Source organism: Triturus cristatus, chromosome 8 (assembly GCF_964204655.1).
Source record: "Triturus cristatus chromosome 8, aTriCri1.1, whole genome shotgun sequence".
NCBI classification, from domain to species: Eukaryota; Metazoa; Chordata; class Amphibia; order Caudata; family Salamandridae; genus Triturus; species Triturus cristatus.
The window spans coordinates 293,876,548-293,890,343 of record NC_140591.1 but is presented as its reverse complement, the minus strand read 5'-3'; the positions used below and the strand labels follow the sequence as shown (position 1 = coordinate 293,890,343).

The following is a 13,796-nucleotide window of genomic DNA, read 5'->3' as shown; positions in this document are numbered from 1 at the left end:
CCGCTGGGGTTACACATCCCAGACAAAATGGTTTGACAACTGGTTTCCCTTCTCTGTCCCAATGCCAGCCTGTCTGTCTACTCTAAACAAGAGAACAGCCCATTTCCCAAGTGTTTCCCATTTGCCTTTCAAAGGCAGCATCTTCTTTGAAACTTGCCTTTTGGGCAAACACCCATGTAGCTCTCTGCCTAGGAGAGGTAACACATCTTCCCCCATGCAGGCTTATTGTGTCCTTTCCTGGAAGTCGTTTGCAAGCCTCCCAAGAGGACTTTGTGCAACTGTGAACAATCACAGGAGACTTTGGGAAACAAAGTGACACACTCACAGACATTGGATGATGTCATCAGGGATGTCATTTGAGATGTCGTAAGTGATGTCACTGACCAGGTCATAAGTGATGTAGTATGTGAGGTCATAAGCAGTGTATTGCGGGAGCACGAGTTATAGTTAGCTCATTAACTACAGTGGACGAATTTCACTAGTTTTGTAAGAGTGAAACCTTAGCCAAACTATAATGTCCCTGTAACCTTTTTTTTCCAGTTAATTTCTAAGATTTTTAAATGCTGATTCCTAAATATAACATTCCTGTGACCTCTGTTTTTTCAGTGAATTTCCATGCTTAAGCAGTAGTCATGTTTGCAGAGAGTTGGAGAAAAGTGGCGAGCCTCAGACTAACTCTCAGGAATCCCGCTGTATAGGACTTACAGGAGGTGCCAGGAGGGCTTCTTGGCCCCCAAGGTCCCTCAGGGAGCCAACTATCCCTCCTGTTACCTCCAGTAAGTCCCTCACAGCAGGATTGCTGAGAAGTTGTCAGAGGCTATGCCCTCTTTCTCCACCACTCTACAAACACACCTCCGGGTACACTACTGGTTGGGGGAGGAAGTCCACTTTAGTCCTGTAGGCCTCAGGAGTAAAGTGGAATTCATTCCTCAACCAGCAGCGCACCAGGAGACACGTTTGCAGAGTGGTGGAGAAAGCGGGTGTGGCCTCCAAGTCCTCTCAATCAAGCTGTCTGGGTGTTTACTGGAGGTTACACAAGTCCTGAAGGGGTTCCTGGACCTCTGAGACCCTCAGCATCCAAGGGGACTTAATTCCCCAACTGGCAGTGTGCCCGGAGGCGTATTTTCAGAGTGGTGGTTAAGTGGACGTGGCCTCCGGCGACTTGCCAGAGGTTTTTTTGTTGTTCTTTTTCAAGGGAGTAGGTAGCTGGCCCCCCTTCCCTGGGCCATTTTCTGCCCTGGAGACTCCACCCCCCAGGGCGAGGCCTTTTTCAGTGGGTGAGGAGGGCCATGCATCCCGGGCCGATTCTGGGCCCCGGATTCCATACTCCGGGGCCAGCCTTTTATTTTTCCATTTTAAATAGTCTATGGGTGGAGCTAGAGGCCCCCCTCCCAGGCTGATTTTGGCCCCGGGGACCCCATCCCCCGAGGCCTGATCGATCTACTGCGTGCCATGCTCTCACCCAGGGAACCCACTTTTTAAACGTTGGGTACCACAGGGGGAGCCTGAAGGCCCCCGCGGTCCCTGCTGGCTCAACGCATCATGAGGAGCTGGCATTGCTTTTACACATAAGAAGCTGCTAACATGTAGCTCCATGTGTGTAAAAGCAATTCTCCTTTCCTTTAAGTAAGCGAGAGCATTTTCTGCTGTCGCCTACTAGAAGAGGAGCAGCATTTGCTATGGATTGGCGGGAGCACCGCCACAGTAACCTGCAATGTCCCGGGGTTGGGCACCCGTGGAAAATTACTGGGCGGTGGTGGTCCCCAGGGCCATCAAGGGATCCAGGAGGGGGGACGCACGGCTCCACTCCTTTCTTTGAATTTGTCCCAGGCAGGTAGCCGTCCCGGTGCTGTGTGGGAGGGGGCTGTGCAGCCCACCCACAATAATTACATTTAAAGCCCTAGGAGGTGGCGGTCCCCAGGGCTAAGGGGAGGTCCGTGCAGCCCCCTGGTAAAGTTAAAGCCCCGGGTAGGTGGCGGCCCCACCATATCGGAGGGGTTAGGCTATTCCTACCCTGCCCCCTTTTCTTTATTTTTTTACTTTTTTTGTAGGACTCTGCTTCAAGCCAGGTCCCAAGATGGTTGCCAACACTTCCTGGTTGAAGTGTTGGCAGCCAATCAAATTTTAGTATGATCCGCGAGTCCACTGAAAGGACTCGCGTCCCCAGATATCTATATTTTTAAACGTTCAAGTATCTCAAAAACTACTGAACGGATTTACACCAAATCACAAACAGCACCCTTTCTGGACCAACATCTTGCCTTCTGCCACATTTGGTGTAATGTCGTTCAGCAGTACAGGCTGTAGTCATGTTAAAAAAATGATAAATCCTCAAAGATATAACATGGGGAAACACATTTTGGAACCTCCCTTTTTTATCGGCCCCCGCTTGACAGACCACCCCGAAACTTCCAACACAGCAGCTGAACCGATAAGGGTACGTTTTTCAAAAGCTTCACGAAGATTCGTCCAGCAGCGCCAAAGTTATTGGCAAAACAAAAAATGCTTTTCCTATTGAAACTTTGGTTCTAACTATAACTACCAACTCTAGACGGCCAGTAAGTAATACATATATATATATAGACATACGCATACACACATCACTGGTGTGCTCCACTGGGTAGTTATAGTTAGGATTGTGTTTCCATAGGAAATGCATGATTTTGTGTTGCTAATAACTACGTTTTGGCTAATCTGCGCAAGGAAAGTTTTGGGGTGATCTGTCAAGCAGGGTCCAGGAATAAGGGCGGGATCCCAAATGCATTTTCCTAATTTTTTTTTCAATAGAAATTTTAGACACAGCTACAGCCCAAACCAGATTACATCAAATTTGACAGAGATCTAGACCTTGGTCCAGAACTAGTGCTTTTTGTGTGATGGTATAAATCTGTTAAGTAGTTTCTGAAGAAATTAAAGTATAAAAAAAGTGTATACATCACGCCACGGAGGATACACAGAGACGACAGATCTCAACCAGGAAGTGGTGGCAGACATGTTAGGACTCAGGCCTATAAAGGCTCGGGGGGTCACGCGGCCTACGTCCCCTTTTATTTATATTTCGGCCTCTGGGATGAGGGTCCCTGGGGCCTAATTAGACTCAGGGAGGGGGACTGCGCGCCCCCTTCCCTTTATCAATTACTCAACCTCAGCGGATGGGGTAGTCGGTGTAATAAGGCTCGGGGGAGGAGGCCCGTGTTGCCCCTTCCCCTTTAAAATAAGGTAAGGCTCCGGGGCCTAATAAGGCTTGTGGAGGGGGGCGGGGGTAGCATGGCCCCCTCTCCTGTTTGTTTTATTTTGCGCCTGGGGATTGGGTCCCCGAAACCAAAGAAGGTTCGGGGAGGGGTCCTGCATACCCCTTCCCTGTTTAAATGTATTTTGCCCCCAGGGGCTGGGGTTCCAGGGGCTCAAAGGCGAACCCTACGCCATGTGGAAAAGGCTCAAACCCCGTCGTGGACAGCCAAAAGCTGCCATGCTTAGTCATCAGGCCTGCTCCTCGTAGGGCTGATGCTGCAATGCCAAACGGGCCCCTCAAGGGGGCTCTTTGCCAAAGATCTTCTTACTTTGGCCTTCTTAAGGTTCTTAGGAGTTTTATCCCTCTTCTCCCTAGACCTGCTAGGGAAACGGTTGTTCGAGCATTGCTACTATCTCGCCTGGATTATGCCAATGCCCTTTATGTGGGCTTGCCTGCTTACTCCATTAACAAACTTCTAGTGAACCAGAATGCGGCCGCAAGGCTCCTTCTTGGAATCGCTAGAAGTAGCAGTGTTCGCGTTCATCTTCGTGCCTTGCATTGGCTGCCCATGGTTGAGAGGGTTAAGTTTAAAGCTCTGGTCATAGCCCACAATGCCCTCTACAATCTAGGTCCCCCTATCTGCAGAGGCGATTTGCCTTTTATGTTCCGACCAGAGCTCTTCACTCGTCAGCCCTTCTGCTGGCTAGGGTCCCACGCTTTTCCCGGTCTAGGATTGGAGGTAGCTCGCTTACGGTCAAAGCGGCTGCAGCCTGGAATTCTCTTCCTTTTTTTCTGCGCAACACTAAGGATCCACTCTGTTTTAAGCGTCTTCTTAAAACCCATTTGTTTCCATAGCCTCTTACTTTAGTTCCTCTCATGTGGCTTCGCGCTGGGACACTCCTTGGAGTAACTATTGCGCGTTATAAATATATTTAACATAACATAACATAACTTTGCAAAGTGATACTGGGGATATATCGTGTAACAATAGTATAATAGTGGGAATGAAGTGTGATCTAAAATTGACTATAGATATTTCTAAAGGAATATCTTATTCAAGTGACAATATCTATGTCAAAGTTAAAAAGTGAGGGAAGCATGGAAAATGATGATCCTAGCTTCTCCTGGATGGAAACGGTGTAATCCAATGAATTATGTTAATTCTAAGTACAAGATTGGGCATTGCAGCGCCAGCCCAACAAGGTGCATGCCTAATCATTAAGCATGCCACCCTTTGCTTGGGGAGGGCACTTGCTTCTCCAAGCTAATCCTCGTGGTAATCAGAAATGTTCCAGACCCCTAATTAGACACCCCGAACCGAGATTTTGGAACAGTATACCCTTTTGCTATTGTATGAATTAGAAGACTGTATACCGGACCATCCAATTCTCCTTGTCCTTCCACTGTCGAGAGTGCTAATATTGTTCCAAGCATTAAAACAAGGACCCTGTCTAGCTGCTAAAACGAGAGAACTAGGAAACGGGGAAACAAGAAAAGTGCAGAATGCAGTTACAGTGACAAACTAATCAGATCGGGAAGCCATACAACCAAAAGGAAAGTTGACTGGGAGCTTATCCACACTAGTTTGGGGGTTTAAATACTCCCCCTCCCCAGGCCGCCCTGAATGTCAATAAAGCTATGAGTCAGGGCTGATGACAGTGACACTCAAGGTGTAATATCCTTAGGACGAGAGTTAAAGTGTACAAGAAAAGTCATTTAGAATGTGAACATGGGTTGATGATGCTCCTTTGCTGGATCAAAAACAGCCATTGGGAGAGCCTCAACAAAGGACTGCATGATAAATAACAGCACAATTTAACAACTTGAGAGATAATAACAGAAGATTAGAGGTTAGCCGACAGTTTGCTGGGTCTGAGTAGCCCATGAGAGCTTCTTCAGAAGCAGTGTTAGTTACCACTGCCAACTTAGAATTTTCATGATAAAATATCTAGACAAGCAAAAGTGTTGCGACAACCAAAGATGAGCTGGAGCCAGGGAATCTTGTCCCGCCGCACATGCTAGGTTAAATCAATAGTATTCACATTTGCAGGATATTAGAGGATAGTTGCACATTGACCTGGACTGACCATTTGGTTGTACCTTTTAAACTTTTCATCAAGACAGCCTCCACCCATACCCTCCCTTCTTTGACAAATGTCCTCTCTCGTTGTTGGGTCTTTCTTTACTGCTGGTTTAGATGCTCTACCTTGTGGTCCTAATCAATCTCCCACAGAATTTGCCTATAGCCAATAACTCCTAGCTCTTCTCAGCTCTTGTTTATCAACCTAAATCTACTGCTTGTCCTCTCATCCCTCCACCTCCTGGTACTTCTCTGAGCTTACACTAGCTAAGTGCCAATCACAAACATTGAGAGTTGGTGCCAAAAGTATTCTTCTGAGGACCATTTTGAATACAAGTGTTCTCTCAATTCTTATAAGAAAAACACCAAGGAGGCTCACTCCTCCGACTACTGATCAAAACTGAGGAGCCTAGGAACTCCTCAAGTGAAGTGTGTATCCAAAACTGTTTGTGAACACACTCTAACATTATGCAAGCAACTCTCTATTACCCATTCGCTCAATTTCTGATAATCCCTCTCTGATTTCTTCAACATGAAAACCATTTCCATGGCTAACAATAGTGACCTCCCTCGCCCCCAATATTTTTAAATGTCAGACTAAAACCTCTCCTTCGCCTGTATCCTCTCCGATTTACCTTTTCTTTCTTCTGAATCTATTTCCAACTTCTACCGGCTATTAAATCTGCCTTTCATATTGATCCTTGTACCCCTTCTACTCTTCCCAAAGCCACATCTCTTCTATCAGTCCTACTCTCTTGGCTATCTACAATATCTCCATTAAATCTGCCATCATTCCATTTGCCTGGAAATCTGCAATAATGGTTTCCCTTTTAAGAAAGCTCTCTGCTGATTCTGCAATTCTCAGCAAATATTGTGCTATTCCTATGTTGCTCAATCCTGCTAAAAGCCTGGAAAACACATCAAGTGACAACTCTCCTTATCAAGAGTCTTACCTATCGCTTGACTCCCTGCAATCAGATTTCCTACATCTCCACACTACAGAATCTGCGCTGCTCGCAACGGTAGACGACCTCTGCATGATCACTGACCAAGGGGATTCTGCTACCCTGATTCTTTGACTTGTTTGCAGCTTTTTAAACTATCTCATCCTCTGACGCTCTCTCGTCTTACTCAACGTGGCATCTGTGACCAAGCTTTGGAATGGTTCTCTTCATGTCTTTCCTCTCTCACTCAGACAGCTTACCCCTACACTTTTCAGTTGAACTTTAAAACTCTTGTCTGTGGCATTTCACAAGGTTCCTCGTTGAGCACTAACTTTTTAAACATAAAGGTTTCTTATCATGTCTAAATGATTGGGCTAAAATTTGCTCTGAACAGAAATGATACCCTGATTTTGCTCATACTTGATGACAATCCTTAAAACGGTCAATCCAGTACCCAAGCTTGTCTCTCTGAAGTTGTATTACAGTTGAAATCCAACAAGTTAAAGCTGAACTCAGACACAACTAAGGTACTGATAGTGGGTGTCTTCTCCTCACTCTGGTCCTCACCCTGGTGGCCCTTTATTATTTGTCCAACTCCTACTCCTACCATTTCAGTCTGTAATTTAGAGGTCACTTTTAACTCGGCTCTCACCTTTGCCCTGCAGATTTTCAAAGTTTACCAAGAATTGCTTCTTTTACATCAGAACTTAAGAAAATTACGTTCCTACTTCCTTTCGAGTTTAGGAAAACTAAGGTACAATTAAATATCCTATCTCCTGAATGGCAGCAACCCTATCTGTTAGTCTTCCCAATTATCTCCTCTAGCAATAACATATGGTGCACAAGTTGGCAGTTTGTTTCATTTATATCCTTCCTCATCATGTTTCCACTTCTTAACTTGCTAAACTCTATTTGCTTTCTATTGCTCTGTGAGCTTTGTTTACGGTGCTCTGCTTTTGCTACCATGCCTACTACTCTTCTGGACCACTTTAGCTTAAAAAAAGGATCAACCACTATAACCCTTCGATCTCTATCTGGCTGTTATTGCTAGCAAATGTTATTCTAGAATGCAAGGTTGCTCCTTCTCCCATATGGCTCTAAAACAGTGGAATCATCTTAAGCTGCCTCTCCATAAACAAGAAAACTTTCTTGTTTTTTGTAAGCCTCTCAAAACATGTATTTTTCCCCCGCTAACTCCCCTTCTTCTTCCATTTTTTCTGAAATCCTAGCAACAGGATAGTCATCCCAGGTAGTAGTGCGCTTTACAAAACAATAATCAAACCAATTTATTTGTTAGTGGACTCCAAATTTATGTTTAAATCCTTTGTGTAACTGTAATTAGGAATGGCTAATAGTGAAGATAAAACAGCAAACACAAATAAAAATATATCTGCAAATAAATTTTTGCAGAAGGATCTTATAGACACGCGATCAGCATTTTGGGAAATTATTACTTTCTTGACCCAGACTACAAGTAATATTAAAGTACCAGACAATATAAATTAAAGATATAAAAATTGAGAGCCTATTTTATATCATAAACAAAAAAAATGTGGATGGTTTTGTGACTGGTGGTAGTGACAGGAATGATACAAAGAATTACCTTATGTAGATTTTGGCAGAAGGGATACTCGTCAAAACGTGAAGGATATCCCATCCACTGTATTACAACTGCCATAGGCTATAAAACACCTGTAATATGGGGGACAGGATATCTGACACGTTTGTGACAAAGTATCCCATCCATTAAACTCAAAATAAGGCCCATGTGTAAAAACGGCCCTATTTTCTAATTATTGCTGCATTTACCAATCTAAAAAACCAAGTGTAACAGTCCACAAGACCGAGACATATTCTCTGAAGAAACTTAAAGAAAAAAATCACATTTTTTTTTACTCGAATAACACAAAACGGTAAACAATTAAACAGTAAACAATTATTAAAATTAGAAGTGCAACTTCTTGAATTCCTAAAATTAAACACACGCGTTGTTCACTGATGTTTCGCAAAATAACAGAAAATGTGCAGCCCTATGCTTGTTTTCTCTCAATACCTACGTCTAGATTTGCAAAATCTATTACGTCTCAATTAATTGACAGCGAAGTTTAGAAAACTGCTATACCTAAAATAAATTCTGATAATTAGGATACTCTTACCTTGGGTAGGGGTCTTGTTCTTGGTGGCTAGTACACATGAGGTATCCAGCTTTTCAGAAAGAACTTCACCACAGGAGCCAGTCATCTTATTTGCTAAATTCATGATGAAATCAACGCCTACAATGGGGATGTGATTCTTCTTGATGTTTTGTAGGTGACGTGCAGGTAATACATCAGCATTTTCTGCAACGACGTGAGTACACTACAGCAAAGATAGAGGATATAATGATATAATGGCATTACAGTAGTACAATCTGCCCCTACGTAAGCCATCTAGCCTTGTTCAGACATACCTCAACTAAAACAACATACAATGCATGCCTTAACTTTTTATTTTTGCAAATGAAAAAATTCTGACCCTCAAGCTCATCATGAAAGAAGTAAAACATCTTATTTGCTAAATTCATGATGAAATCAACGCCTACAATGGGGATGTGATTCTTCTTGATGTTTTGTAGGTGACGTGCAGGTAATACATCAGCATTTTCTGCAACGACGTGAGTACACTACAGCAAAGATAGAGGATATAATGATATAATGGCATTACAGTAGTACAATCTGCCCCTACGTAAGCCATCTAGCCTTGTTCAGACATACCTCAACTAAAACAACATACAATGCATGCCTTAACTTTTTATTTTTGCAAATGAAAAAATTCTGACCCTCAAGCTCATCATGAAAGAAGTAAAACATCTCACAGAACACCATACTAGCCAATCAACTGAACATTTCTGGCAGCTCAAGACTTTCCAGGAGCGAGAACTAGCGTCTTGGAAACCCCAAAATGTTGAATTTCTAAAGCCCTAAAGCAATACTTTTCTGGCTCTTCCACTACCACCTGGAACTCTCTCTCACTCTACATTTAACCCCTTTAGTGAAGGCGTCGGCCGCCGCTGACGGCCACACAATCCTCGGAGCGTCCATCGGTCAACAATGGAGAGGGCTTTTTTCTTTTTTTATGGGTAGGGGTGAAGAGAAATCACTTCTTCCACACGGTGCACTGACATCCCAAATTCCCCCCCCAGAGCAAAGAGGCGAGTGTTCTCTCCTCTGCGGTGGTGTATTTAGGTTGAAAACGGCCTCCTCAGGGTTGAGGGAGAAACCCTTGGAAAGTGCTGTGACCCCTTTCCAAGGATGCCTTCCTCAACCAGTTTCCAGCTGGTTTTCTGTTTGAGGGGGGGGGGGGAGGGGCGGGGGTGGCCCCCATTGAGAAATCGCCCCACAGCACATAAAATATTTGGGATGTATGGGATGTATGTTGCCCCGTGATTAACCCCACCAGGGTAAAACAAAAAAGCGACCAAAATACTTTTTATTGTGTCTGGTTTTACTGTGAATGTGTCCCCTCGGGCAGCCCAAAAAATTTATATTGCTGAATGGTTTCCCCTGGGTGCAGATTGCACACCAAGATAATTATTTTCTGTTGTTTGGGTGGGGAAAGGAAACGTGCTGACCTCCCTTCCGGGGACATAAATATTTATTTAGAGGTACGCTTCCCAAGATGGATGCAATCGAACCTTCAACAAGGGTGCAATTGTGGAGGAAAGGGAGGAAAAAATGGCCGTAGTCCACTGTACTACAAGGGAGTGTGATGGCCCACGTAAGTAACTGCTCCAATATTAAATTGTAGGCTAATTTTGATTTTAATATAATAAATAAGGGCCAGACTGACACAGATTTTGCATCATGTTTGAATGTTTTTTCCTACACATACCCAATGAAAAATCCTTTTTGGGATTTCACAAAGCAATGCAAATAGCGGTTTACGTTGCTTTGTAAAAAAAAGGAAAAAAAGGAAACAGCACATTGTGATACCTGGCGTTACTTTTTATCGGGGAGGTGTTCCATGGATGGTGTATGGGTGTTCCATGGATGGTGTATGGGCGTTCCTGGGCATCCACCCTTGTTTTTTTGTTTTTTTTTTACACAAATCCATATCTACAAAGACCTATAAACATGGATTTGCACCAAAATCCGACGCCTGTTTGAGGCTGGTGTAACAAGTACAAATATCTTTTGCTTTGAGGAGAAAGCCCTAAAGGGTAGCTTTTTTGCAGGAAGAGCCCACTTCTGCACAAAAACTATCCTGGCAATTACGCAAACACCCTTGCACTAGGGCGCAAGGGTGCCTGTGTTGGCACAAGGTAGCACACAATAAGTCAATGCATGGCGAGAGCACAACTGCGCCATTAATTTGAAGATATGGTGCAGGTCTGCTCTCCCTAGCTGACACAATGCAAAACCTTTGCTCGCTGCATTACACCATTTGTCACATGAAGTAAGTTGTGGTATTGCATATGTGGCATGTTAAAGCAATACTTTGTTGTTGTTTTTTTAATGTATCCACACATCTCACAGACGCATCCACCCACCTACCGGTTTAGAACCACACTTCTGCCTTCTACGTAGGACAACGTATTTTTGTAGGAAGGTTTTAGACAGTCAGCAGAGATGGCATCTTGGTGTATGACTCCGGCTCAGGCCCTGACTTGAGTTATGAAGGGCAGCTCTAATGCAGGATCAAACACTCAGACAGCACCAGTGGGAAAAATGGAGCAGAACCTGACAATGATTTTTCAGTCGGCAGAGTTGCATACGATGACTTGTCTTGTCGAAATTCTGAGGAACATGGTCACAGCAGTTGTGATGTTCCTGCACAAGCACAATCTGTGCAGCGGAGACACAGGTGCAGGGTAGATCAGGACAGAGAGCAGGCACATGCAGCAGCAAGCAGAGACCGAGTACTCTCTTGGCTGACCCCCTCCCCCAATTTAGTGCAGCCTCATATGCCCCCGTTCACTGCAAATACTGGATGTAAAGTCTATACAGCAAATTGTATGCCTATTGACCACGTCCATCTCTTTTTGGATGTTGACTTCCTGGAGGAAAATATGCAACAAACACATTTTTAAGGGTCAGGGAAACACTCTTAGGCCTCATTCCATGACACACTGGAGGACTCCCACTTCACTTGGAGAGTTGAAGAACGTTCTGGGCCTTACGCTCAAAATGAGGGTAGTGCACAAACCATGTGTACAGTCTGAGTGGTCGACTCACACTGTTTGGTTAACACACAGCTTTGCACCAGTCAAGAGCAGGGATCATTTATTGCCTTTAAAGCAAATGCTGCATTTCAATTAAAATTGCAGGGAAAGTACACATGTCGTTTTGCTAACATTCACTTTCAACCTGAAGATTCTACGGTGTAATTAGACACCGGAAGGTGATTTACCACCATAACTGGGTCTTGAGTTAGTGATTAGAGAATCTGCAGTGCAGGAAATCAACAGCTGTAAGTGGCTTAAAATTCAGATGTCATTAAACTCCTTAAAACGTAATCCAACAAAAACTAAATTTCCCTTCCTTCACTCCAAAGACTTTACTGACAAACTGACAAAAAAGAGCTACAGGATTAATAGTTCTAAATTACAAAAAGCATAAACACTCTCCCCAATGTTCCCACCATATAAAGCAATTGTCAAAAGTTGCAAATCTCTCAGTCTTGGAGGACATGTTAGAGATGTACAATCACAACCCATATATATTACTACAGGATGCCTAACAACCAGAAGTCTGTCCTCCTCTGCGCAATTTGTGAAGTGAGGCATTTTGTTGTCACAAATAACTGTAGACTGTTGAGGGCTTTATCTTCTCCAGTTCCCCTCACCCACCATTTTGGCACCCAAAGGAAACTGGTAAATCAGGGTCCAATTTTTTCTGCCCAGTCACTTCGGCATCACCAGCCACAGAAGTAGAAGGCAGAACCTCCAGAAATCCCATTATGGATTATATTTCTAACAATTCTATCTAAAATCATCACAAAAACGTTTGGTCACACCACCATGTGAACCAAGCTGAGCTCTTCTCCGAAAACTTTCCCCAGCATCTGTCAATGGCACCTGAACATAAGACATTAAGGGTCTGATTTGGAGATCGGCAGATGGGATACTCCATCAAAAACGTGACGGATATCCTGTCCGTAGTATTGCAAGTGCTGTTTGTGAGAAAGTGGCTCTGTATATACTGTTCCCTAATAGGTACAGGGTGTACAGAGTCCACAGTCCCCCAGAGGCTGATAGAGGTCAAAGTTAGGTATGACCTTACTCTCAAAAGTGGTAGCTTGGTCGAGCAGTAAGGCAGTACCAGAGGACAGTGTAAAGCATTTATTGTACACACTCAGTCAGCAAATGGTTTCACACACTCAATAACCGAACTCTAGGCCAATGGTTTATATATATAAAATATATGCTTGTTTTATTTTTAGAACCACAAAAGGGGGTAAAAATATACTTTCTCAGAATGAGAGATTGAATATAAATACTTTTGTCTTAAGCAATAAATTTGTGTAAACAGTCACAGTTGGTTGCAATAAACAATCCTATTTCCTAAACATAACAATGCATTGAGCTCAATGGTAAATTCAGGTTATTTGTAATAAATTACTTTTCAGATTACTTTTGGAATTCCAGGTCTGGCTCCTAGATCCAGCCTTGGGTCAGTATTCAGAATCAAGTGATGAAAGTCGACTTAATAACTGTAATGATTTTTAAATAATATTTAGCTATTTCAAAAGTTAGCACTTCGAAAATATTTCAAAGAAAACATTCAATGGATCTCTATGGCAAGAAATTCAAATTGCAGGTAGAGTACTTTATCCAGGACTGGGTACCTAGACCCAGGACTGGGGTCCTTATCAAAAACAGGTAAGTAATTTTGTTTGCAGAAATGGCACGATTTTAAAAGAATATTTCAAATTTGCAAAAATAGACACTTAGAAGAAATTTCACAGAAAAGCAGACAATGGTTTCCTATGGGAGAAAAATGAGTTAGAGGTAAGTATAGTTATGAGTACTTTTCAGGGTCAGGACTGGGCACCAAGATCCAGCACTGGGAGTTCACCCAGGAACAGGTGAGTAAATTCGTTTTTGTCACTTGGCTGATTTTTGGTGAATTTTTACAGTTTTGAAAAGTTCACACTTAGAAGATTTTTGAAGAAAAAGCCAGTCAATGTTACCCTATGAGGAAAATGAAGTTAGCGGTTTAAGGGTAAGTACTCGACTGGCAGAGTTGAAATTCTGGGCATAGACTCAGGGGTCCCCCAGTGTCAGGTAGGTACAGTTGGTTCACCCTCAGCGGTTTCAGGACGGCCGGGTGCAGAGTGAGTTAGGCCCAATGTTATCCTATGAGGGATAGGGGGGCCTTGGTTGGTGGCTGCTGTCTGGCAAGCCACGCGGCTGTGGGAGCTGGGCTCCTGGTCACTTACTCAGGGCAAGTGGGGAAGTAAGTTAGTGTAGAGAGTGCACTGCCAGGGCCACTCGGGCGGCTGGGTGCAGGGTGCTTTTGAGCCTTCGGGCGCTCAATGGAAATCAATGGGAATGTTCCGG

The 13,796-nt window shown here is 43.7% G+C and overlaps 1 protein-coding gene across 8 annotated transcripts in view; it reads right to left on the bottom strand.

Moving 5' to 3' along the window:
- PARP4 (poly(ADP-ribose) polymerase family member 4) overlaps positions 1-13,796 on the bottom strand; it is a 2,159,601-nt gene that overhangs the window by 1,960,946 nt on the left and 184,859 nt on the right. For all 8 annotated transcript variants that reach the window (XM_085621544.1, XM_085621545.1, XM_085621546.1 and 5 more), the window contains exon 4: positions 8,413-8,614. In XM_085621544.1, the coding sequence (XP_085477670.1) occupies positions 8,413-8,614 (202 nt within the window). The remainder of the gene's footprint in view (positions 1-8,412; positions 8,615-13,796) is intronic.